Genomic DNA, 25,573 nt, shown 5'->3' on the forward strand with positions numbered 1-25,573 from the left:
AGAAAAATACAGAGGTAGATGGAATGTTTCCTCACTATGTGCCCATTCAGGTACTACCAAGTATCCCAAAATCTCATTTTGGTGGGAAGAAAGGCCTTAATACCTTTGGGTGTATTTTTATTTAAGCTCTAAGCCTGAACACAATGCACTCACCTAATATGTTCAGACTTCCTTATACTCTCAGTGCTAGAGGACTTGATTTTTTTTAAAAGAAACCTGAAATTTATGTTTATTTTAGCAATACCTTTCACCCAAAAGGAGCTCCAAGTGACTTGCTGTTTTTGGATCACTGGAGACTCATCTCTTGGTGGTGGCAGGTTGTTTGAGAGGAGAGCTACTCTAGATAGAGAAAATCTATAGGTGTCTTCAGAAAATCATCTGGGAGCAAATTCTGGCTTTAACATCTTGGAAAAGAGCAAAAGATGTTTCTGACAAATTAAAAAGAAGGCAAAAGTTGAGTTACTTTTTTAGTATCTCTACAGATGCAGCTCTATTAATAAACTACTAATTTTGAAACAGAGATCAGACTCTGTTCATGCAGCTTTCAGAAGGTTGTAAGATGACTATTATGGAGGGAATTTAGTGTCACCTTGGGAAGAAAAAATTAATGTTTCAAGGCTGGCTTTAAAGCTACCTCTGCTTGTTTAGGAGAGGCACAAAAAAGGTAATAATTAAACAAGGGAATGAGGCCTTTCCTGGCTTAGGCAGAAATCTGCTTATTTTGCTTGTACCCTTTGGCACAGTACAAAGGTTCTCTTGTGTTTTTCAAAGATACTTCAGTGTGATTTCTGTTTATTTAAAGAATTTATTTAGTTTTGGAGTTTGGGATTTTCTGTTGTTTAGTTTCAATAGCTGGGTAAAACTGTTGTAATCTTCCAGAAATTAGGCAATTTTTTCATGTCAAATTATTCAGTGCTTGAAATGCATGAGCACGTGTTGTTTGTTGGCTTTTTGTTTCAAGATTAAATCAGCTTTATAGGGCACTGCAAGAGCTTAATAGAAGTTTTATAGACCATAAACTGAATGTGTCTCAAGATGGGAAAATTACATTATCAGTAGGGTGACCAGGTTCTTAAAACAAAAAAGAAGATTTTAAATTTGTTTTTAATGATATCACAGCTAAGGAAAGGCTACCAATGTTTCATTCAAGGTTTGGCAGACAGTGGAAGGAACACTAAATTTGTGGTTCCTCCTCCCACATGAAGACTGAAATGAGCATCCAAAACCCAAAATATCTAAAATATCACAAATCTTTAAAATACTGGAACTACTCCTGATGTTTAGGAGTCACTTTTATTTTGTTTTGTTTTGGGGTTTGGGGTGGGGTTTGTTTGTTTGTTTGTTTGTTTGGGGGGTTTTTGGTGTTTTTTTTTTTTGGTTGGGGGTTTTTTGGTTTTTTGGGTTTTTTTCTTTTGGGGGGGGGAGGTTTCTGTATTTTTTTGTTCGTTTTTTTACTGAATCTGTTAAAAAGTCCCAAAGTTTGCCACACAACCTCATGGTTTTGGGAAGCAGAGCTTGTGTCTGGCACTGTCCTGCAATGCATAGGAATTGTGTGTGGGGTGAATGGGTGAATTGGTTTTCCTATAAAAACAAAATTTTACAAGAACCATTTCTGTCATCATCATGAAAGCTGGAGGACAAATTCCTCCTTCAAAATCTGGCTGTGAACTTCAGTTTCTGGAAGAATGCCAGAGGAGCACAGGTGGAAGAATGTGTGGGGTTTGGACATGGTATCCTTTCTTTCCTTCTTCCCCTGTTTTTAAATTTGGAATTAGCAGCAAATAAAATGCAGAGAGAATTTATGACTAACAGACTTTGATGAATCATTATTGCTCTTTTTTTGCCCTGTCTACAAATTAGTAAGATACCACAGGCCTCTTTCTGCTGACTCCTGCTCAGAAAATGCAGCTTTCTTTAGTCTCTGATAATCCTGAAATTTGGAAAATGTGCTTTGAATCAGTGCCCCTGGGAGAAGAGTTTGTCATGTTGCTTCGTGAGGAACTTCAGTGATTAGAGTGACTCACACTTGAGTGGCATCATGCTCCACATACAAATAAAAGAAGCTGTCATGCAGCCTATTAAGACTGTGCTCTTTATGCTATATTAATATACTCCTTGCAGAAGCATCACCTCATATGATGTGCAAAAATAAAAATCTAAATTTATTTTTAATTGTATAATTGATTTTTTTTGGGGGGTGCCTTTTTAATTCTTCAGTGATTTCCAGTTCTGTTTCTCATTGGTAGGTTAATTTTCAGCAATAATGTGCTTACCCTGCCATCCAAATCCTACCTTTGAAACAGCTCTGGAACAAATAGCCTGGGGTTTTTTTGTTACTGTTCCTTTTATTCTTGAGCACGTTTGACTTCCACTTAGTGGATGTGCAGTAGGTGGCTGGGTTGGCTGGTAGGTCTAAGACATGAGAAATTATAATTATATCTTGATGTGATTGTGCACAGTCTGCCCACCCAGGTGATTCATTCACCCCTGTGTGTGCAGGGCAGAAAGAAAAGCCTCCACTTGTGCCTGACACTGATAACATTTTACTCCCACTCTGTGACCAGCTATAAAAAATCCAGTGGGGAATTTGGGACTTCATTTCTGGTTTTGTTGAAGGCCTCCTGCTGGCTACAGATGAGTCATGTGCTCAGAGCAGGTTGTCTGCTGGAGTGTGCAATGTGAATTTTGTGACACAGCTGGGCCCAGATTCCCTGTCCATCATGGGCCTAAAACACTACAGCTTTCTTCCTTTTTCCCATGTGAAATTCTTTGTTACTGGAGTCACTTGGAATAGTTTTGCACGGAGCACCACAGGAAGAACTCAAACCTCAGAACAGAATGTTCTGGGTTGGAAAACAAAGGAATCTTACATGCTTTGCTATACTAAAAGGGTAGCTTGTTTTTCTGTTGCTGTGTTGGTCAGTTGGGGTTTTTTTTTTCTTCTGATATGCCTGGTAATTTCATTTTCTTTTATCCTTGTTTTTGAAAGTAATTAAGAGGATTATAAATACACTCCAAAGGAAAAAAAAAAAAAAAAAGCAGAGGAAGGCAAGTATGTAAATTCATCTTGGGGGAAGTTTTAGCTGCCTCTCTTGGTTGTGGTTTTTGTTACTTTATTTATTTTTCATACCAATGTCCAATGAACCAGGACATTTCCTTGGAGACTGATGAATATGTTCATCATTTTAGTGACATGAGATGTTGTATCTCACTTGTTTGTCATTGCCTTATCTGCTAAAAGCAAATAGATAGCATGTAATTGCAATAAAAGATAATAACCCAGGCAGAAGGGGTGTAAGGTTATTTAAGTGTTTATGTTCATCTGTGTGTTTGAAGTTATTACAGACATGGGAGACAAATGCAGTCTGAACCAAGTGGGGTTTTGAAGAGCTGTGTCATGATTTGCAGTATTCTCTCTGCTCTCTCAGACCAGCAATGAGGGGAATTTTTTGGTGGTTTTGTACCCAAAACAAGGAAGACTCAGCTTTCTTCCTTTCTGCCTTTCCCCTTTCAAGATAGCCCCTCTTCCTGGGACCCCATCCTCCAGTTCATTAAACCCTTCTTGAGCATGAGTAACTGGCTTTTTCTTCTGTCTTTCTGCTTTTTTGGTGTTACATTCTGCCAGGAAAGTAGGATAAATGCAGGGTCATGGGATTTGCCCTTTTTGTTTGTCATGTTACATGAAATTACCCTGGGGAAAGGGCATAGGGGGTTCTCATCTTGCTGCCAGTTTTGATTTGGTTTGGTTGTTACATGAGCAGAATTCAGTTCCTAGTGACATCACAGTTCTCTGCAGCTCCAGTGAAGGCATTCCCTTTTATTTTTAATGTCTCAATAGCTGGGGCTTCCCTGAGACTTTCCCTAGGGCTCTGTTTTTAACTCTGGCTGTCATGTAGTTAGACTTCAGGTTGTGTTACACGTTACCAGATAATTAAAAGGATCCTCAAGTTACCTGTGGAAGTCATTGCTGCAGAGCTCAGACAATGTCCCTGCCCCATGTGGGTGACACCAGCTGCAGAGATTAGCTGGGCTGCTGCCTAAAGTTGAGTTTTTGTATTTCTTTCTCTCACTCAGTGGAGGATCAGTGTAACATGAACCCTCTGCACTGACCATTTAAGACAGCTTGACTTGGGAAGGTGAACTTTTGGTTAAGTAGTGAATTTACAGGGTCTTTGTAGGAGTGGCTCCTGAAAGTATCCAGGTTGCCTGGGCCATCTATCATAGTTATTTTTATGGCCATGTGTAAGGTAAATATCAGCATTTTTTGCCTTGATTCTGGGTGAAAAGTGCCCCCAGTTTCCTTGGTGGCCCCAATGGAAGAACTCTGTTGTTGTAAATGCAGGCAACCTGAACAGGGGAGAGAATGATGCATCTGACTCCATGTTCTCAGAAAGCTAATTTATTACTTCATTATGCTATATTATATTAAAGAATACTTTACTGTACTAAAGAATACAGAAAGGATACTTACTAAATGCTAAAAAGATAATAATGAAAACTCGTGACTCTTTCCAGAGTCCCAACACAGCTTGGCCCCAATTGGCCAAAGAGTGAAAACAACTCACAGCAGAATCCAATGGAACAATCACCTGTGGGTAAACAATCCCCAAACACATTCCACATGAGCACAACACAGGAGAAGCAAATGAGATAAGAATTGTTTTCCTTTTTCTCTGGGGCCTCTTGCTGCCTTTCAGCTTCCCAGGAGAAAAAAACCCTGGGCATGTTCAGAGGATGTGAATGCCACATTCTGTTGTGTCCCTTTACTGGCTTTTCAGTGCTACAGAGGCTGGGGGAGAGGAGAGGACAGATTATTTCTGTGTGATGCTGCAGATGTGACAGAACAAATATCTGCATTTGTGTTAAATAAACCAAACCTTGGATTTACATACACTCAGGGGTTCTTCAGAACAGAAATCCCTTACTTTGTCCCTTTCTTCACAGGGACTTTGTCAGCAGCATTTTCCTGGGTGGCTGATGTGAGTCAGGCCCCCAGCCAGCTGGCAGCAAGTTGTGTTTTAGAGGCTTGGCCTTTGTGAGCTGAGGAGAGCAAAATGATCCATCTGCTCACCATACTGTGGGTCTGTTTGCATTCACAAGAAGGAAATCTGAAAAATGTGCTTATCCCAGGCTCTAGACACCTTTTGGCAGTCACCCTAATAAGTCAGTTTAGAGTGACAATCAAAGCCAACAGTTTTCATCTCAGAATTTTTTAACTGCAAGAGCAGAAGTTAAACAAAATACCATTGTTTTTACCGAGGGGAGGTATGGGAGAGGATGCCTCACTTCACCTTTCATTTTTCCTCATTCCAGTTAATAAAAAGATAAGCCTTTTAACAAACTGTGAATTTATGGAGATTAAAAGAGTTAAATTGTGGATACCTCATCCAATATCCTTGAGGAAGCCCCATTCTTACATACAAAGGAGTAATTGGTGCATCTGGATGGGCAGGCTTTGATGACAAGGTGCAAGGTGAATTCACATTTTCCAACAAATGTTTAGATTCTGTTAAGGGAGATATTTTTTATTTTCCTTGGAATTGGCTGCCATGGACCTTGGTCCACTGTTTGCTGGAATCAATTGAGTTTATCCCAAGTAACTTCCACCTTCCATCTGCTCTCCATTCTCAGCTGAGCATATTTCCTTGTAATTCTTAGAGATCATTCAAGGATATATGGAGTATATGGATATTATTTATCTGTTTGTAGTGTCTTTCTGCTACTCCTTTCCTCCTCCTCCAGGATCCTCAGCACTGAAGCTGTGCTATTTTTGGAAGAAAGTCTGTCAGGTGGCCCTGTACATTTAAAGACCATCAGTGGCAGTGTTCTGCTGTGGTCACTGTTTGTGACATGCAGGTCCCAGTGGATGCTTTATCTGATGGGTGCAGGCCTCTGTCCAGACAGATCTATGAGCTTATTAAGATTGTCATCTAACTGTCAATATTTCCTTTTTTTATATATAGTATAAGATGGCAAAAATAGATTATACTGACACCCTCCTCCAGTGAAATCTAAAACATATGTTTTTCCTCCTCCACACAGAAAAGGGATAACTTGCAGAAGCTCTATGGGAAACCTTGCAGGAGCTTGTGTGTGCTCAGCTTGATTTGCTGTTAAATAGACACTCTCAGACTGTAGTGTAGTCACTCCAGTTCCTTTGGGAGGCAGGGGTGCTAAGGAGAAGTTGAGCACCCACCCTGTTCTGCTGACAGCAGCTTTCACTCAGCACCAGCATTTCACAGGAGGGGAGGTGAAAATCCTTCCTGTGCTGATACTGGAAGTGTGGTCCCTCCATGTGTATCCTCTGTGTGATCTGAAACAGAAGATCCATCTCTTGAGAGCTGCCCTGGTGCTTGTTTTGCAGGCTATGCCCACTGGAAGGGCCAGGTGCTGAACTCAGATGAGCTGCATGAACTTTACGAAGGGCTGAAGCTGAACAAGGTCAACCGCTACGATTATGTGCTCACAGGTAAGAAGAGCTTGTTCTCTGCAGCTCCCAGCAGGTGTAAACAGGGCTGAAGACATTTAAAACACAAATCCCTCCTTGTTGCAAGCCAGGCAATTAAAATTTCAGCTGTTTATTGTAGTCTGAACTGGCTCGTGCTGTTCAGTTTGGAACAGCTGGGAGGTTGTAACTGGGCAGGTAAATTGAGCCTTGGTATCATTTACAGACTTGTACATGCCAGGCATGTACAGGCTCACTTCATATTTTGGGAGTGCCTCTTTTGGAACAATGGATCAGGAATGTCAGAGTAGTATTTTTAAATTTATTAGGAAGACATGAGTTTAACCCTTTCTCCTTAATCTGCAGTGCTAGCACTCTGTGGTACTGCAGCATGATTTTATAAACAGTTCTCTTGATTTTTTTCTGTCCTTGATCTTTAAGGCTCAGTGCTTTGGACAGTGACAAAGTTTGAGTAGAGCTGGGTCTTTGCTTTGACTGTCATATATCTTGATTTTTTGCCCTTGTTACTGTGTAGGTCATCTGAGTGAATACAGGTGTAGGTCATCTGAGTGAATACAGTTCTGCAGTGTTTTCCTCTGCTTGCACTAAGTGTTTATAAATACAGGCAAAGAGAACTTCTTGTAGAATACCTCATAGAAAGGAGAGATTCTACAAGCAGTTTTTATTAAAAATTTCTTCTCACCCAATTCCTGCTTCTCAAAAGTAGGTTACTGATCAGATTTCACCTCAGTAAGAGCTGTGCATCTGGTTTGGATAACAGTATCAATTTCTTACAGCAGTGAACAGGGACTTTTTAAAGGTAAGCAGAAATACATCACCAGATTTGATTATTTCATGGCTTCCACATGTAGGAAAGTTCTTTACACACAGGGAAAACTGGAAATTTTAAGTGCATGCGTTACAACTCCAAAGCAGTCATTCTGGGTGAGGCATGTCAAAGAGTTACTGTCAGGGTTTTTTCAAGGAATATATCCAAAATAAGGGAGACTGAAAGCAAATAGATTGAACTAAGGTTAAGAAATTAATTTTGGCCTTAATGGGTTGTTTGTTTTTGAGAAATAGATGAACAACCTTTCTTTCCTGGGAGGAACTCACACAGAGAACACTTCCAGGAAAAGCACACTGTATAGTAGGAGTTTTCAGGAGATGTTAGTGTGCAAAATTTATAAATAATATTTGAGTATTCTTTTAGCCAGAAATGTTCCATTTTTATTTCACTTCCAACTCTTGGAAAAGACCTCTACTCCTTTCTTATCACTGGCAAAATGGATTTAAGAGATTAAAAATGGTAGAAGGAAAATAGAAATCTTCAGCAAAAAGGAATTTGGGAGAAAAAGGGATTATTTATTAATAAAAGTCCTTTAAAATAGGATTTTTTGTGTGTTGTTCAAGTTTGCTTTAAAATCTCATTTGCTGCAGCCATTTTCAGTATGAACAAAAAGAAGGCATGGGTGGAAAGAGCAGTAATTTCTGAACATCTAATAACACTTTTTGTGTTTTAGTCTTCAGCTGCACTGTGGCTGAACTTAAAATCCTTTTTTTTTTTATTCAGGGCCAAAAGTCAGATTTTTCTCTTTAAACAGACATTCACTAGAGTGCACAAGAACTTTGTACCTCAGACAAGCTGGATATGATAACTTAAACACTGAAAAGCAATTTATCAGCAGGTGGGGTTTGGCTGTTAATTGTCTGATGATTGTAGATAGCTCAACTGAGATAAAAATTATTATCTTTAGGCCAATTATACAAAGTAACACTCCATGGACTTTTTGGGACTGTTAGCTATTTGTAGATCTTCTTATATTTGTTTCATTTACAGTAAGACACTCAAGGTAAGAGATAAATTGCAGTTCAGTGTAACAGTTTCAAACACCTCTGTCAGTGATGTACAGTATTATTTTCAGTATTATTATTAAACTCAGTATTATTAAACTCAGTATTATTTTCCAGCCAGTCTGCCATCACAGGTCTTGACTCTTTAGACTGATTGTCAGCATTTCATGGATAAAATCCAGCATTTTGGCAAAAAAAAAAAATTCCATTTCTTTGCAGCACCCAAGAATTGATCAATTTTTGAGTTTAAAAAAAATCTCCAAAATCTGCTTTTTAAATGTAGTTTAAAATACTTTATTAGAATGGACATTTCCAAGGACATTGAAAGATGCTGCCCTGCTAAAAATAATAGTATTAAATCAGAGAATCACAAAATATGCTGAGCTGGAAGGGACCCACAAATATTGAGTCCAGCTTATGGCCCTGCCCAGCACCATCCCCAAGAAATGAGCTACAATAAATTAAAATCAAATTGATAATTCATAAATGTTGTTAATAAAGTTAATACATAAATATATAAATTAAGGAATATCTATAAAATTTAAAAACTAGTGATTCAATAAGAATATTGTGGTGCTAGCATTGTGCCTGGGGCCTTGAAATACAGTAAAACTTATTTCCAGCTTCTTTCACTGCAAAGCCTGAAAAATAGGAACTTTATTGGTATTTTGGAAATTGCTCTAAAATTATCAAGGTTAAATCTCTATTGCAATTATGTGTTGGACTCTTATCAGCAGGAACACTATTAATAATAAAAAATTGCTTCAAGACAGAGTATGAGAAAAGTATATGGAATTTTAAAAAAATTCTGTTTACTGCATGAAAAATAATACTGATCAAAATATTGGCTTTATTAAAAGGAATGTTTTTTCCTTCTAGCCTGACCTTTGTTCATATATGTTCAAGCATTTTGAAGTTATGCCTTTCTTATACAACATTGAAGTTAAGCCTTTCCTATACAACATTCTTAGTAAATGGATTTTTAAGGTTAAACTTGTAGTTGTGCAAGCACTGCCTGAATTTGTATTCCAACCTGGTATTCCTGAGTCAACTACTGAAAGAAATGCCTTTGTTCTAAAAATGCATTTATCCAAAGAATGAGAAGTATGCAGCATTCCTATCCAAAACTGAAAACAGCAAAAGTGTTCACGAAATTGGACTTCAAAGTTGTCTTTTTTTTTTCTTTTCCTGAAAGGGTATACAAGAGACACATCATTTCTGGCAATGGTGGTGGATATTGTCCAGGAGTTGAAGCAACAGAATTCTAACCTTGTGTATGGTAAGCATGTGCATTGTAATCCTTCCTGCTTCCTCATTGAGTATGCTCATCATTTTCACATTTTAGGATAGAAACACTGTTCTGATGTTACACAACATTTCTGATCTGTCTGGAGCCAGCTGGGCCTCCAGTGATCTTTCATTTCAGCTTTAGGTGTTGAGGGAGTTGGGTTTTTATCTCTCTATTTGCTGCTTTTCAGTGTGGTTCCTTTTCAGTGTGGTTCTTGCATTATGCCATCCAAAGGAGGATGTGCCTTGAGGACTGGTTGTCTGTATCCAGGAAAAAATAAAAATCCCATCCTGCTGCTGCTGCTGCTGCTGCTACAGAGGCTGTTCAGAGTTCAGAACAGCCACAGCTCAGTACAGAACACAGTTCAGAGGCTGTGTGTGCTGGCAGATGAAGCCTCTCCTTGATTTCCAAGTCAGCCAGAGCAGGACAGGCTCTCCCATGTCACCCTGCCATGGTTCCATGTAAAATCTCAGAAATGTCCTGCTTTGCCTCATAAGTTTCATGATTTACCTTGAACTCCAGGGCTTTTTTAGCTCTGCTGCTTTCTAATATTCCCTAGGACTATGCAGGGAGCAGGAGGCTCCAGAAGGTGTTGTCTCTAATATGTCACATCAAGCTTCAACCTGGGAGAAAAGATTTCTTCTCTTCCCTTCCTTCCTTTCTTGAGTGTTTTGGGAATTTTGAACATAACCAGGCTTGAATTTCAGCTGATAGGGCAAAGTAAGTGAGAATTTAGTGAGATAAAAAGCTGGGAATGATGGTTTGAGCTGTCATCTTCAGGCTCAGTAAACAGTGTGGCCAGGAAACATCTAGAATGATAGGCAGGATTTGCAAGGTGTTGTACTGAGCAGTGATACCTGATTTAAAATTAACAAAGCATAGGTCTTAATTAGCAAAATATAGCAGAGAAATCTTGTCTGGGTTTTGTTGCTTTTTAGCCTTTATTTACACAATTGGATTGTCAAATTCTTCATAGCCTTGTGTGAAAGCTAAGGACACTTCTGGGGTATGAACAGAAAGAGACATCTCACTGTGCAGAGCAGGAAGGAAGTGGTCAGGTGGTGGGAGCACAACGAGGCTTCTAAGATCCTGTATGTGTAATAAATAGATTCTAACATAAAGAAAATATTTTTTAAATGTAAAGCAAATTGCTCTCTTTTTATTCATAGAAACTTCCTGAAATACTGACATTGATTTGATATCTTTGGATTTGTGCTTCTTTTTGATCTTGCTTAAAGATCTTTTAATACAATGAACAATGTTCCTTTTTGAAGTGCAGTGCTAGGCTGTTTTCATCCTCACTGAGGACTCTTGGAATGTGTTGTTAGTACTGCTGGTGATCCAGAACCTGTGCCAAACATGTGTTAATATCATTACACCAAGTACTTTGGCATGAATTGTCTTGTTGTTTCATTATAGTACTTTCTTTATTTCATACACACACAGCGCTTTGGTGTGTACATTTGGAATATATTTTTTCACACTAAAGTAAAAATAGGACTCTTTTCAGAGCTGTTATCTTCTCCCATTTTCTCCCCTCCATCCTACCACTCCAGACAACTTTTTAAGACACATGACCTACTCTTTCAAAATTGGCAGCCACCAGATACAAATTTCACTGTGTTACAAGAGCTGTGAGTGTGTGTAAGCTTTGAGGTGCTCTTCTGTAGCCACCACTCTAACCTAAAATTTCTCCCTCCCACCAGGGTCTTTATAACTGTACCCTATTTCTAAACCTAATTTTTTTTCTAGTGTGTGATCCAGTGATGGGTGACAAGTGGAATGGAGAAGGCTCTATGGTGAGTACTCTTCTGTTTGGATTCTCTGTGTAGTGAATGTTTGTGATGTAAAGATGTATAAAGATTTATTATTTTTTAAACAACTACAAAAAAAAAAGGTGCTTTACCTAAGTGTGGCTTTGGATCCCAGCATCATGTAAGTTTGTACTTAAATTTCTTGGTTTTGAATGAGATTGGTATCTGGAAAGAATGACAGCTGCCCAGCCCTGGGATTTCTGGCTCTCTCCTGAGACAACAGATCTTGTCCACAGGAAAATATCCCCCCATCCCTGTCTCTCTGGAGTTCTCTCATCATCTCTCCAGAGCTGTGTTCTGGCTGGTAGCCTAGCTGCCACTGTCAGTCATCCTGGGAATTGACACAGCCCTGGAACCTAAATGAAGATGACTTATTTCATGTGGGATCTGACAGCTGCTGGGCTCTGGGCTGGGATCAGTGACAGAAAGGTCCTGTGTGCCAATACCAGGCTGCATACTGACAAGAAAACCATTCATTTTTAATCAAAAATATTTGAACAAAACATTTTGGTTTGTAGGTATGAGTGAGCTGAGACACTCTATTTATTTCCTAATGCTTCTGAGTCACATTGGTGAGAGAGAACTTGAAAGTTCCTCACCCAGGCATCATTTCCTGTTAATCCTGCCAGTTTAGGTCCATCTGCTTAAAAATGGTGCTTCTCATCTCCTCCAGGGAAGAAAGGGCTGATGGTGACAGTGTCCCCAGCTGGAGGATGCTCTGCCACTGCAGTTGCAGAGCTTGGAGCTGTCAGGTCACTCAGTGGCAGCAGGAGTGGTGGTTGAGGGAAGGAGAGCTGCAGTCCCACATCTCACACACTGCTGACAGCTTCTGACACTGGTTTTTTCTCCCCAGTATGTGCCCGAGGATCTCCTGCCAGTCTACAGGGACAAAGTTGTACCTGTTGCAGATATAATCACTCCTAACCAGTTTGAAGCTGAGTAAGTGCTTATTTCCTTTTCTAGCCAAATAAACTTGTGGAAAAAAGCAGGGAACAGCGATGCCCCTTAATTTTGTCTCAATATAGTGCCTTATGTATGTATGTGTTGGGTTTTGAGTTTCAGCTGTTAGTTTTAAGTGGTGTTTTTCAGATGGCCTCAATTGCTGAATGTTGAAAACAATTAAAAATACAGGAGTTAGGTGAAGAAAAAGTTCTTCTTGTTTTCTTCAGTGTCTCATTTTCATTATTATTTCTTATTATCACCAGAGGCCTGTTTCTTGGACAGGTTAGAAAAGTACCTTCCCCATCCTTACCCATAACTATGAAAATTTTTATTATGTGCCAGAATATGAGAACTGACATAGTTCAGTTCAAATTCCTTCCCCCACCCCCCAAAAAAAATTAGATTCAGAATTACCACCATGGCAACACCTCAGGGGAGCTAAGAATTTAAATGTCTCCTCCTGCCATGTCTACACAGCTGTGACTCTTTGGTCAGGAGATAATCTGTGGTGGTGCAGCACAGGCTGTGCCCTAAAGAGGAGGCAGCAGCTCCATGGGAGAGGAGGGAGAGAAGATACTTGTGAGGGGATTTTTGTGATGCAGGGATCTCTGGAGGAGGCAGGGTGGCACTGGTGTGAGTGCACTGTGTGTCTGTGCACGTAGCCCTCAAACACTGAGGTCTGCTCCAGCAGACCGTGCAGCCACAGATGGGTTTGGCCTGTTTGGTGCAGTCCCAGCTTTCCTCCTCTGAAAGGGCAAACAAAAATTCACTGCCTGGAGAATTCCTGCTCTTTTAAGGTTTCTGTTTCATTTTCAGGTTACTCACAGGCAGGAAGATTTACACAGAAAAAGATGCACTGGAGGTAAGTGGGCAAAGGGTGGGTGGGGTGTGTGACATCTCTCTGCATTCCTGCCTGCAGTGCTGCACTTTGCCTCCAAACTTGGAGTCACTTTGGCCTCTGTCCTTGCCATGTGTTTATCATTAAACCTTGTACACTTCAGGCACAAAATATTTCCTGTTTTAGTGTCAGAATTCCAAAGAAACTTCCCAAAAGAGCTCCAGATAAAGGGAGTACAGTGGTAGTGAGTACATCTCTCTGAACTTGCTTTCTGCAGTGGAGGAGGAGTGGCAGCAGTACACGTGGCAAAAAAACAACAACAAAAAAATAGAATAGAATATAAATATTATGATATAATAATATCCACAGAGTGGATTATTATATATAATATTATATTATATATAATGTATAATAATACATACTAGTATAATATATATAATATTTATTATACAATATATATTTTATTATAGATTTATTATATTTTTACTTTATTATGTATTATATATGTAATAAGATATTATACAATAAATATAATACTATAAATATTATATTATATTATATTATATTATATTATATTATATTATATTATATTATATTATATTATATATAATAATCCACTTTGTGGATTTTATTTGATTGGGGTGAAAACCCCAGGGGACCCCAGGCATTAGGAACCTGTTTGGGGCTCTGCTGCCCACATTCAGCATTGCTGAGTGTAAGGACAGCTTTTCTTCATTCTCCCAGATAAATCCACAGCATTGACAGCTGCTGTCATTGCCATACAGAGCTGATAGATGGCCTGCAAATATATTGCATGGAGGTGTAATGATTTTCCCTTTCACACAAAGTGAAGAAAATAAAAACCTGTAGGGCTTGGTGGTGAAGGACAAAATAGAAATACACTTTTATTGATGTCTTGAGAAGGGCTGAGCTCTTTGTTTTGTTGGCTACTCAAGGGCTTTCATAATGGACTGATGTAATTCCCTGCAGTTTGGTTTTGAACTTCAAAAGAGCACAAAATCTTTAAACAAACAGCAGCTGCAGTGGCACCCTGGAGAGTAGCTGGGGATCTATGTTTGCAGCCCAAATGTTTGTTGTATTTTTGCTGTAGCAACGTCCAACAACATGGGCTGGTCCCCATCCCTTCACAGCAGGAAGCAGCTACAGAGATCTCATCTCTCTGAATTTCTACTGCCCCTAGTGCTGCATTACCCCAGTGTGCTGGGTGAGGATGATGAGCTGTGCTTCATGCCAGTAACAGCAACCTGCAACTCAGCTCTGTTCTCATCTCACCAGTGGAACCAGTCTTGAGAAGAACATAATCAGCTGAGCAGCCATTAGTTTTAAATTTGCATATTTCAGCTGCAAACCTGAGTTGCTTGTGCTAAACAGTTTTGCCAATTAGTCTTCTGACTGATTAATACCATAGCTCTAATTTGTGATGGGCTTTCAAAGAGAGATGGAATTATACTTAGAAATGGAAACATTTTTAAAGAAGTTGTTTGGAGGATGTTATACTTTAATCTGTCCGTGTTTCCAGCTACCTGTCATATATGGGTCTGAGTAATAATCCATGCTGGAATTTGTCCCTTTTAAAAGTGGTAGGATTTCTGGCATTGATTTCCATGATTTCATGCTTGCTTTCCTTTCCTTAACAAGACTTGTGATGGCAGTAGTGTCTTCTTACATAAAATTAAGCATGATGTAATATTAATGTAGAAAGGACTAAGTCCTACAACTAGAGACAGTGGAAGTTAGGGTCCTGCTGGATTGTGACTGAGGAATGAAATTTAGTTTCATATTCCTGCACAGACTGATTGTGTCAGTGTGTGCTGGTGGATTTACTGCTTCTCCAAAACCCCACTGATGTCTGTGCAAAGAGGTCTGACAGCTGAAGAAACTTGGAGGCTTAGACAAGAAAAAAAAAGCAATAAAGTATTAAAAAATAGCAGAAATAAATCCATATCATTCAGCTGCTCATGAGTCATAGCTAGCCTGAGAGGGTTTTTAGTTAAACTCTTCTGGGAGAATTAATATTTTATCCATGTTTTATACTAAACTCATTATTGAAGTCATTCTTTTTTCTGTGAAATCAAAATCACTTCTGTCTGTAACAACCAATTGTGATGTCAGAAGTAGAGTATTAATGAGTTTAAGTGAGGAACACAGAGTGGAAATACATCTGCAAAGGTATATAATTTACAGCTGTAGTTTGGGGGTTGAAACAGAATGAGAAAAGAAGATTGAGATGGACACACTTGTGCCTCTGATTTAGCTTTTTTAATTTTTAGTAACTCTAAAAGTAGTAGCTAAATAAGATTTCATGACCTGGAGTTGCTGGCTTTCTAGAAAATGCTTCAGGATACCAGCTCAGGTACACGTGTCTGTATTTTATTCTCTTATTCTTTTGATAGTATATTCTGAAAACATGATGAAGGCAAAAATTCTGATCACAGCTGAAACAGAGTATTTTTTCCAGAGGGGCATCCAAAGATAACACAAACAGAAAGGCTTGTATATTTTAACAAGTGTGTACATTTAAATGTGGATGTTTTGATTCCCCGAGTTCAAAGTAATGCCCCTAATTCAAGTGTATTATTTGAATAGAGACTGGGGCTTTTTTCTCTTTACAAAAGATGCCAAAATAAGGTGTTTGTTAAAAATCCTCAGTACTATGAATGAAAGTTTAATCCACACATATTGCAGTCACTGATTCCTGCCTTTTTGCACACTGAAAGGTAATGGATATGCTCCATGCCATGGGACCAGAGACTGTGGTGATCACAAGCTCAGATCTACAGGCACCTCTAGGAAATGACTACCTGATTGCTCTGGGAAGCCACAGAAAAAGTAAGTGAAGAGCTCCTTCCTTACCTGTGCTCTCTTCTAACCTGTCTGTGCTTGCAGTTACTCCTTCAAGAAGAAATTCCATCAGGCCCATCTGCATGGAAGGAGCCCAGATTCCTTAGTGAGCCCCTTGTCCTGCAGTAATAAATATCAGGAGTGTGAGACTGGGGCTGCTCCATGAGGGTGGACAGGAGCTGAGTGTGATCCTAGCCCTGGCAGGACTCTGTCCCCACCCATGGGACCTGAATAAGGTCAGCAGGACAGGGGGTGATGGCAGACAGGTCCCAGTGACAGTCCAGAGGCAAGGCAGGTCTGAGATGAATCTGGAAAATCCAGTAAGTACATCAGGACAGCAGGGCTGGGCACAGGAATATCTGTACCATAGCTCAGATGCCCAGGCCTGAGCTTCATGCAGCCCCTGGGCAGAGGAGGAGGATGTACTAGGCAAGGTTTTTTGGGACTCTTACAGCCCCTGGTACTGAGCCTGGTAGTAAGGATGTAAAACAGGAACTTGGCATGTTTGAATGCTTTTCTGAAAAGTCACTCTGTCCTTCCTGTTAGCAGATTGTTCCTCCCTTGATAGGTTATAAAATACCCTCCTGCTTCTTCTCTGTGTCCCCTTTTGTGCTGTCACCAGGATTCACTGTGTGTTCACACAGTGTTTCCACTTGATGCTTACAGTTATGAGGGATGAAAAAGGAAGGCAGTAGCTCCCTCCTTCCTCTTAAATGAAGTATGTACAGTGTAGAAGTTGTAAATGCTGTCCCAAGCTGGCCAAGTTTTGGAAGGCTGTTCTTTTAAAAAAGCTGGTACAAAGTTTGCAGTACTCCTTTATGTTCCTAACAGCAAAGGAATTCAAATCTGATGATGATTTTTAAGAAGATTTCTTTTTAAATTCTAGTGATTGCTGTTGTATTAGTGGCTGGCTTTGTCACTTAACTGTGGATCTGTGTTGTAGCTAAAGCAGATGGTACCAGGATAACACAGAGAATTCGGGTGGAGTCTCCCAAAGTGGATGCTGTCTTTGTGGGAACAGGAGACTTGTTTGCTGCTATGCTTCTGGCATGGACACACAAGCACCCAAACAATTTGAAGGTGGGGAAGAAGTTACACATCTCTCTGCAAGTTTGGACCTTGTTTCTCCTGAGTTTATTTTAGGACTTCTGATCTGTGACATTATTTAAATATTGTCTTCTGCTTTGGCTTTTTTTTCCTCACCTCAGAGGAAAAGCCACAGAATTTCCCTTTTGCCAAAAGGGACACTAAACAGTCATATTTCAGTTAGCTTGATTTTGTAATTTTGCCAAATAAGATATTGTTCTTTCTAGAGAGACAGACTGCATCCATGTTTACAATTACATTTTTTATCCTCACTTCATAACAAGCACTGAAAATAATTTCTCAAATGCATATTTCTGTTTCTTTCCCTTAAGGACCCAGAATTTTTGATACAGTTACAATTTCTAATACCTGTTTTGGGAGAATTAAGAAAAAAAAAATTATCCCAAACTCTGCATTGCATAGTTGTCATCATGTTTGTTTTGTCAGTCATGTTTTCCTCTTAATAACAGTAATATTATTACTGTTATTAATATTATTAAGTAAAATTAAGTAATATTAAAGTAGGTAGCTGAAGTTTTACTGAACCCTAAATATGTTGTTGCAGGTGGCATGTGAAAAGACTGTGTCAGCCATGCAGCATGTTCTGCAAAGGACCATTAAGAGTGCAAAAGGTAAATTAAATTTATCCAGACCTCATTCCTGTGTGTTTGGATTGGCATCAGAAGAAATATTCAAGGAGATTGCTGGGTTTCCTGACTAAAGGCATCCCCTCACTGCAGAGGCAGGCAGAGAATTCACAGAATGAGAGCTTGGTAGTTTTGTGTGCATGTTCCTGCTGTGTCCTCCAGGGCCATCTTTGACCAGAGCTGACTGCAGATGTCACTGTTTAGCTTGTGCTGGGTGACAGTCGTGCTGACTGTGCCTGACTCAGCTCTGCAAACCTGGCAGAACTCGAGGAGATGTTTGCTGAGTTTGGTGTGCCAAAAAGCTCCTGCCTCAGTGTAGCTCACCCACTCTCCCTCTGAGTGTGTGTTTAGCACTGAGAGGGGTGTATCAGCTAATCAATTTCTTGGCTGTGTTGGCCCATGTGAGGAGTGATTTGGTTTTTTTCAGCTTCTCTCCCCTTGGAGTTCCCATCTTTCAGTTCTTAAGGAAATCTGTGGGTTCTCTGAGCATGTCTGTGTGACTTCCTAATGAACAGCAGAGCTGTTTTTCTCTCCTGGAGAGAGGTGTGGAACAGTGGTGATAAGAAATCAGTGCTGACCTGGATTTTCCACCTTGGAAGCCTTTTTAGCAGGGAGCAGTAAGGGAGAATGGGGAAGGGAGGCAGGTAGAGAAAATCGTGGGGTAGCAGAACAATGTAACTTGTTTCTTTTTCACTGCTGTTTTTAATGACATTCTGATGTCATCTTTTTAGTGCAAGCTGGAGAAGGAAACAAACCAAACTCAGCCCAGCTGGAACTGAGAATGGTCCAAAGCAAAAAGGACATAGAAAACCCAGAGATCATAGTGAAAGCCACCGTGTTATAAAGGCTCCACGTCTCCAATAACGCACAATGTATCGATGTCCTCATTTCTTTCCTGTAAATTGTAATATTTGCCTTAGATCTGTGACAGAAACCTGACTTTCATGAAATAGTGCCCAGCATAGGCAGATATCCACTCTCAAACATATGTGCTGGCCTTGCTCAGTTTTAAATCCAGAACAGTTAGTGTGCATTGAAGCATATTCCCAGGTATCCCAGTGTCTGTCAGATTCACTTAGTCTGTGTGATTACCCAGGGCAAGAGAGCAATGTTCCTGCCTTGCCAAAGACTGTAGATGTGAATTTGCTAATGGAATGCTTGACTGACTGGAAAATGTATTTCAAGATGGCATCTAGTGCCAATGGAGCTGGCTCCATGCTCCCTTTTCCTGGAGGTACCTGGTTACCTACCCTGGTATTCAGTATCTCAGCTGCTATGAAACTAAGCAGGGTTAAAGCTACACACACAGTTCTGCTCGTGTGTAGGAGGACTTTGTAGATGTTTGGCATGTTCAGTACTCTGAAGTGACCTTGAGGTGTCATTCATGTTGCTGATCTCTGCTCCTGTTTCTTCTTCATGAACGACTGCACAGTTTCAGTTGTCACAGGTTCTGGCTGCTTATTTCTCATGTCCGTGGGTGCCCACATGATTTTCCTCCAAAAGCTGCTCCAGAAACATCTTCATCAACAAGATCATGCTTTTATTCAGTACTACTGGTTAGAAGGGTGGCCTCTGAGGCCAGGTTTGATTTTAACTAAGGGCAAAAGAGAAAGCAGCTCTTACCCTGGAGTTGGCTGCCTTGGTTGGTTCATCATGGGTGGATGTACTTAGAAACTCCATGGGCACTTCACTTAACATTAGTGAGCACTGCTGGCAGCCTCAGCAATGAAGCAGTGTGGCAAAAGTAGTATTTTTGGTTTAGTAAGATCTGGCCAGTTACACGTGTTCACCAAATGCAGTGAAACAGAAAAATTAACTTTTTCATAAGGTCTCTGCAAGCAACACCAATTAGAGATTACAGAAATACATTATCATTTTTATTATTAATGCACAATTCTGCTTGATAAGGCTTCAGAACAGGATTTTTAATCATTTCAGTGTCCTGTGGATCAGAGCCACATCCTAAAGCAGCAGGGCAGCTCTGCTGACAGGTATTGGACACTCACACTTGTGTAGGATTTCTGTATGGGATCCATGTTCTTGCTTGTCCCAAGATAAAGTCTAGTGTGGTGTTAAATCCAGATCAAGTTGATGAGCTTTACTTGTCTCAGACTACATAAGGGAAATTGCACTTCTGATTGATTTCCTCTCTTGCATTTGGCATTGAAAGTGGAAAAAAAATTTATTTTACTTGAGAATTTAAGAAAAAAAATCAGCAGGAATTTATCTACAAAATGGGACTCTACTGCCAGTTTTTAGTAACCACTGTAATGAAATAACTTTCTAGCAATAATAATTTTGGTGTTGTGCACAGTTGCTAAAATCAGCAGTCAATAGCAGAGATATGAGCTCATGGCTGCTACCCAGCCTGTAAAAAGATGTGACCTCCCTTGACAGTGTGTGCAGGTGTCTGATGGGAAGCAGTCAAGAGGGAACCAGGCTCTTCCCAGTGGTGCCCAAGGAAGTGATAAATAGACAGGAGCACAAACTGAAATACAGGAAAATCCATTTAAACATTAGGAAAACGTAATTCACTATGAAGGTGATCAAACACTGGCACAGGCTGCCCAGAGAGGTTGTGGAGTCTCTGTTTTTGGAGATGCTCAGATGCTGACTGAACTTGGCCCTGCTTGCTCAGAGGTTGGAGCAGAGGATCTCCAGAGGTCCCTTCCCAGCTCAGCCATTCCATGGTTCTCTGAGCACGTTGAACAACCTTTCTTTGCAGCACTACAGTTTTAAATTTTGTTCTCCCTGCAACACAAACTTCCAGATTGGCTGGAAAATAATAATTTTCCCCCCCTTTTTAGATAAAGCTGCTGTTTGTTTGGGCAGCTGTGCCAGGAAGACAGTTAGCTCTTTTGAGATACTTGCTTTCAGCAAATATATTTAAATACTGTAGCTGGTGATATGTTTCAGCAGTTGAACATGAAGAGGATTTTAACTGTTTCTAACATTGATTAACCAAGTGCTGCATGCCATATTCCAAACATAACTGTGAGTTTATTAATCTTTTAAAATTAAATTTAAAATTTCATGTGGAAGTCAATAATCCCTGCTATCCTCTTAGGAAGAAGGGATCAACATCCTGAACTTCCCTGCCTGTACAGACAATGGTCAATGCCCTTTAAGTGAGACAGCACAATTTTATTTTGCCATTAGAATAAACAGACTTCACAAAGGATTGAGAGAAAGGCAAGGGCTGTTTTCTCTGAAATAAAGAAGCTTGGAATTTGGGAAGCTTGGAGCTACCTTGCAAACAAGATTTTAATTATAAACCATGATGAGCTGTGATCTTGACATGAAATACAAAGTGATATGTTTGTTGGAGCAGTTTATACCTGTCAGGTGTAATCTTTTCCCACTTCTTAGAGAATGGATCTGTTCAGTAATTCACACCTTCCTTAGAATCTGTGACATTCCCATGTTAAAAAAAAAAAAAGAATATTCATACTAACATGCTCATTTTGCAAAAGTTCTATTTCACAGTAGCTGGATCCTGTAGCAATGGGCTGCTGGCTTCATCTGCTTGAGTCCCTGAGGGCTGCTCATGTGATACCTGTTTTAAACTCCCACTGACCTGGTCTAAATTAGGTCAGGTTTATATCTTCAGTGAAGAATTGGGCTTAACATCTCTTGCCAGGAACAAACATCAGAAATGATCTGTAAATATATTCTGTAGCTAATGTTTTGTAGCCACAGCAGGCTAACAGGTATTTTTGAATGTCAAGGTACACATTTTTATTTGTTTAGAGTTACACAAAGCTCATGTGCAGAACAAAATTCAAAGGCTCAGCACAGTCCTGTCTAATATTCCATGCCCTCCTCTCCTGCATATTATACCTGTATCTTTTCCTGAGTTCCTGCTGTCTGTCTCATGCAGCTGTCTCAGTGTCAGACAGTGCCCACTATTTATTTAGGGGCTTGGAGGAGACTGACCAGCATTGTCTGATTCACTTGCAAATCTTTAGATAAAGATAAAAGGTTAATCTCAGCTAGCCTAGGTCCTAACTGATGGCAGGAGAACAAGCACTTTAGCCCAGAGATGGAGTCTGTAATGATGGACAAACTTCCCTGGCCATCCTGGGGGCATGGAAGGTGTGACCCTGCTGGGGACTGGTGGCTTCAGTGCCACCTGTGTGAGCTCAGAGGCACAGGAGGCTTCTCATGGCAGCACATGGAGCTGTGGGAGAGCTGAATGCTCTGTGTCTGTGTCCACTCGACTGCCCTCACATTCTTGCTCCATTCTGGAGTTAATTTGTGTCAGATCCCCTCTTCCTGGAGTGATTTGCACTGCTCAAGTCCACCCACTCCTTTTTGGAGCCACCTGTGCAGGAGAGACCAAAAGTTGTTTAAAAGCCATCTACTCTGGGCCTGGATGAGTCTCTTCATGCTGAGAATTGAGATGTGCATAAAGACATTGTGCTAAAATCAGCTCACACTCCATAGAAACACTTCAGAAACCTGCAGTACAAATTGTTGATGTTTGTGTGCTGATTTTTATCTCAGATGGGGAGAAATCCATTATCCATGTGTTACACAAAAGAATTGGAGGACCAAGGTTTCCAGCTACTCATACTGCCTTTTGAGTATCTTAACGGTGTCTTGATTGGATGGTGTTAATTTGTTGTCTGAGATTGTTATGGTGATTGTATTGATTAATTTTATTTTAAAATATGTGGCAAGGAAGATTGTAATAAAAGCATCTACCTTTATTATACTGTGCACACACAAATTGTTTAGATCCTATTTTTAAATATGTTAATCATTTCAGAATTCAACAGCACAAGAATGGTTTGATAGTCTTGCTGAATAAAGTGGATGTAATTAAATGTTTCCTTAGTTATGTCCTAGGGTAGAGAAAGGGTAGTTAATGGAAGAGAGCATATTTGTGCCCTGTAATCATCTTACTGTAAGATGTGGATGTGGAAATGAGTAACATCCTTGTCTTTAATTTTTTTTTAAGAGGTTTCATGGGAAGAAAAAATCTCTGGCATTCTGCACCACTCCCTTGCATTCCTCTTACTTTTATGTGTGAGGACCTCGTTGTGTTGTGCTCTTTTTTCCTGCTAACAAGGTGAGAAGAGGGGCTTGGAGTAAGAACCATAACTCATTTTGAGATCTCTTCCTTGTGCAGTGTTTAACTGCACTCCACTCGCTGAATTTTTACCTTCACTGTGTAGGGTAGAGCACACAGGGCTGTAGAGTGGGAAACGAATGTTCCTCATGTGGGAACAGGAGCTTCTGCCAGCACTCAGCTGTGTCCCTGCCAGCCTGGTGGTTTGCAGGAGGAGCAGAGCAGGGATCCAGGTTAAGGAGAGCAGCAAGTGCTGTGTCATTCCATTTGTGTCCTGGAGAGGTTTGGTTCCTGTTTATACTGGAGAAAAAACCACCTCTCCCAGGTAAAGGTCCTTGTCCAGGTGAAGAATGCTTTTAAAAGCTGAGACATGTTACAAATTTTGGTCACTCTGGTACTAAAATATTTCTTCACAAAGGGAAGCACATCCCTTTGACATCCCTTTGCTGCTTTACTGGCTTATTGGCTGTAGTCATTGCAGAATGCCAGGATTAGATACCCAGAGAGCTCTTCTTCCTGCAAGCACATGTTCTTCATGTTCCTGGTAAGTGAGAGCCTGCTGAGCAGTTCTGCAGCTTTCTGAACCACCTCCATTAGAGACATTTGTCAGCCATGGAAACTGAGCTTCAGGATGTTCCATCACAGCCCAAAAATAGCTCTTTCAAAGAAATGGAAACTCCTGAAAGTGCTTTATCGTCAATAAATGAGTAAACCAGTGAGTTTGTACATGCATGCAGGAGCAGAGTTCAGGTACATCCCCAAGGGTCAATCAGCTGCTGGAGGAATGTGCCCTGAGCAAGGGCTGCTGCTGTCAGGGCACTGCTTCAGGAGAGCCCAGCCAGTTCTCAGCATTTCCCAGAAGGGAGGAACGTGGTGTGGCATTCAGCAGCCAGGGAAAACTCCCATCTGCTTCACCAGGAACCCAGTGCCAGGTGACAGCCCCAGTGCCACCAGTTTGGTGCTTTTGCTGCTTTTGAGGCAGGTGGGATGCTCCTAAATGTGCACCCATTCCTGACTCAGTGCCTCCACAAATGATGGTAATAAATCCCCCGACGTGCAGAGCAGTGAATAAGGCAGCACATTATTGAGAGAGAGAAAACCAGCAATATGAGAAGGCTGTGCCATATGTTACCACTGAAATCACACTTACCTATTGCCCTCGTGGTTGCATTGCTGTTTAGAAAAAAAAAAACAATCTGTGTGTAGAAGAGTGTTTATTTATAATTTATGTACTCTCTGTGTGTGTGTGTGTGTGTGTATGTTGAAGCTTTATTTGCAATGTGGTAGGGGTGGGAAACAGAATTTGGGGGGCTGGCTGAGTAGGCCTTCAGGATGTGAGCAGAAGGTCTTAAAGAATTATATTTTTATAGATTGTGCTGAAGCTTTGGGTCCCAGCCACACACAGCCTTTTCTTCCAGAGAAGTAAAATGGTTTGGAAAGAGAGTCAGGTGGCTGTAATATAGTAGGAATAGTACAACCCCACCAGCCCTGGACAAACTGAATAACTTAATAAAAGATGCCTTTTTAAGTAATATTTTTTTAGTGCTGAATTGTTAAACAAAGAAATATTTATGAGCAAACTTTCTATGTACTTAAAGTTTGTGTGGTGCTTTGTACTGACTAGGTGGACCTGTTATCTGTTTACACATCTTAAATGATTGTCCTTGAGGTGTGTGTAGTAATTCAACTACTTCTGTGCCAGAAAAACAATGAATTTCTGTGTAATAGCAAATGATTTAATTTCTGATGAAACTGTAGGCTTTCTAGTGTTTGTGTATTTTTCTGGTTGGCCATTACAAGTTGTATCCTTCCTGCAGTAAGGCTTCTACCCTGTAGAGAGAGGCAATAGGATGGTAGATAACCATTGTTTAAAAAGAAAACCCTAAATATTGCTACCTTATCCACTTTAAAATCAGGTAAGCCTTGTGGCATAAGCCTGGAATTTTGCACTGGAAAGAAGTTTCAATTACATCTAGGTTAGGTTAAAAAGTGGGGATGGGTTTGTTTATTTAATTAAATAAGACAGGGAGGTGTTAAAAGTGCTTCATAGCAACATGGACAAGCCAAGAGATGGGAAAAAGATGGGAAAAAATGGCTTGTTCCCATTGTATGGAGCTGACCAAGCTAATTCACAGCTTGTGCTGCACCTGTGCACAGACTGCTGAATAGACAAAGATTTTTTTCCTTGTAGTTTGTCAGCTGTAATAGCATGAAGAATTTCAGTTGTTTGTGCTGAATTCAAATTCATAAATACCTTCCAGGAGAGCTGAGTTACTGATAAAATCCCATTCAGTCAAAAGGCAAAGCTGCTCACAGGCTTCAAAACCAGAGCAGAATTTTTTCATCTTGCTAAGCACAGTGAGTCTTTGTTTGTTATGGCTGGGAGACCAGGGCTGAAGCACAACTGTCCAGATTCATTTTTTTGGTTGAACTTCAGGGTCTCTGTAAAAAGCACAAGGGTCTGCATCATAAAGGAGTTTTTGGAGCATTGTCCTGTGATAAATGTCATTACCTACCAGAGCAGTTGGTGATTTGGCAAAATTGAGCATCACTCATGTCCCTTTTAATTTAACATGGCAGCATCCTCACCACTCCTGTGGATAAATCACCACTGCAAAAAGAGAGGAGAATTTATCCTGAGCTTTTCTCCCGAGAGTTCCCGATTTCTGGATGTGTTAAAAAAGAAGCACTTCTGCTTTGCTAAGTTAGCAGTGGAAATGTCA

The 25,573-nt window shown here is 40.3% G+C and overlaps 1 protein-coding gene across 1 annotated transcript in view; it reads left to right on the plus strand.

The window, feature by feature from the left end:
* PDXK (pyridoxal kinase) overlaps window positions 1–22,605 on the plus strand; it is a 42,518-nt gene extending 19,913 nt beyond the window's left edge. The window contains exons 3-11 of the mRNA XM_071430238.1: window positions 6,365–6,469; window positions 9,495–9,578; window positions 11,340–11,386; window positions 12,255–12,340; window positions 13,160–13,205; window positions 15,920–16,031; window positions 16,987–17,123; window positions 17,695–17,761; window positions 18,508–22,605. Coding sequence (XP_071286339.1) covers window positions 6,365–6,469; window positions 9,495–9,578; window positions 11,340–11,386; window positions 12,255–12,340; window positions 13,160–13,205; window positions 15,920–16,031; window positions 16,987–17,123; window positions 17,695–17,761; window positions 18,508–18,620 — 797 coding nt within the window. The 3' untranslated portion in view covers window positions 18,621–22,605. The remainder of the gene's footprint in view (window positions 1–6,364; window positions 6,470–9,494; window positions 9,579–11,339; window positions 11,387–12,254; window positions 12,341–13,159; window positions 13,206–15,919; window positions 16,032–16,986; window positions 17,124–17,694; window positions 17,762–18,507) is intronic.
* The last annotated feature ends 2,968 nt before the right edge of the window (window positions 22,606–25,573 follow it).

The sequence above is a fragment of the Agelaius tricolor genome, unplaced genomic scaffold (genome assembly GCF_023055355.1).
Source record: "Agelaius tricolor isolate 1412-34295 unplaced genomic scaffold, bAgeTri1.0.p SCAF_7, whole genome shotgun sequence".
NCBI lineage: Eukaryota > Metazoa > Chordata > Aves > Passeriformes > Icteridae > Agelaius > Agelaius tricolor.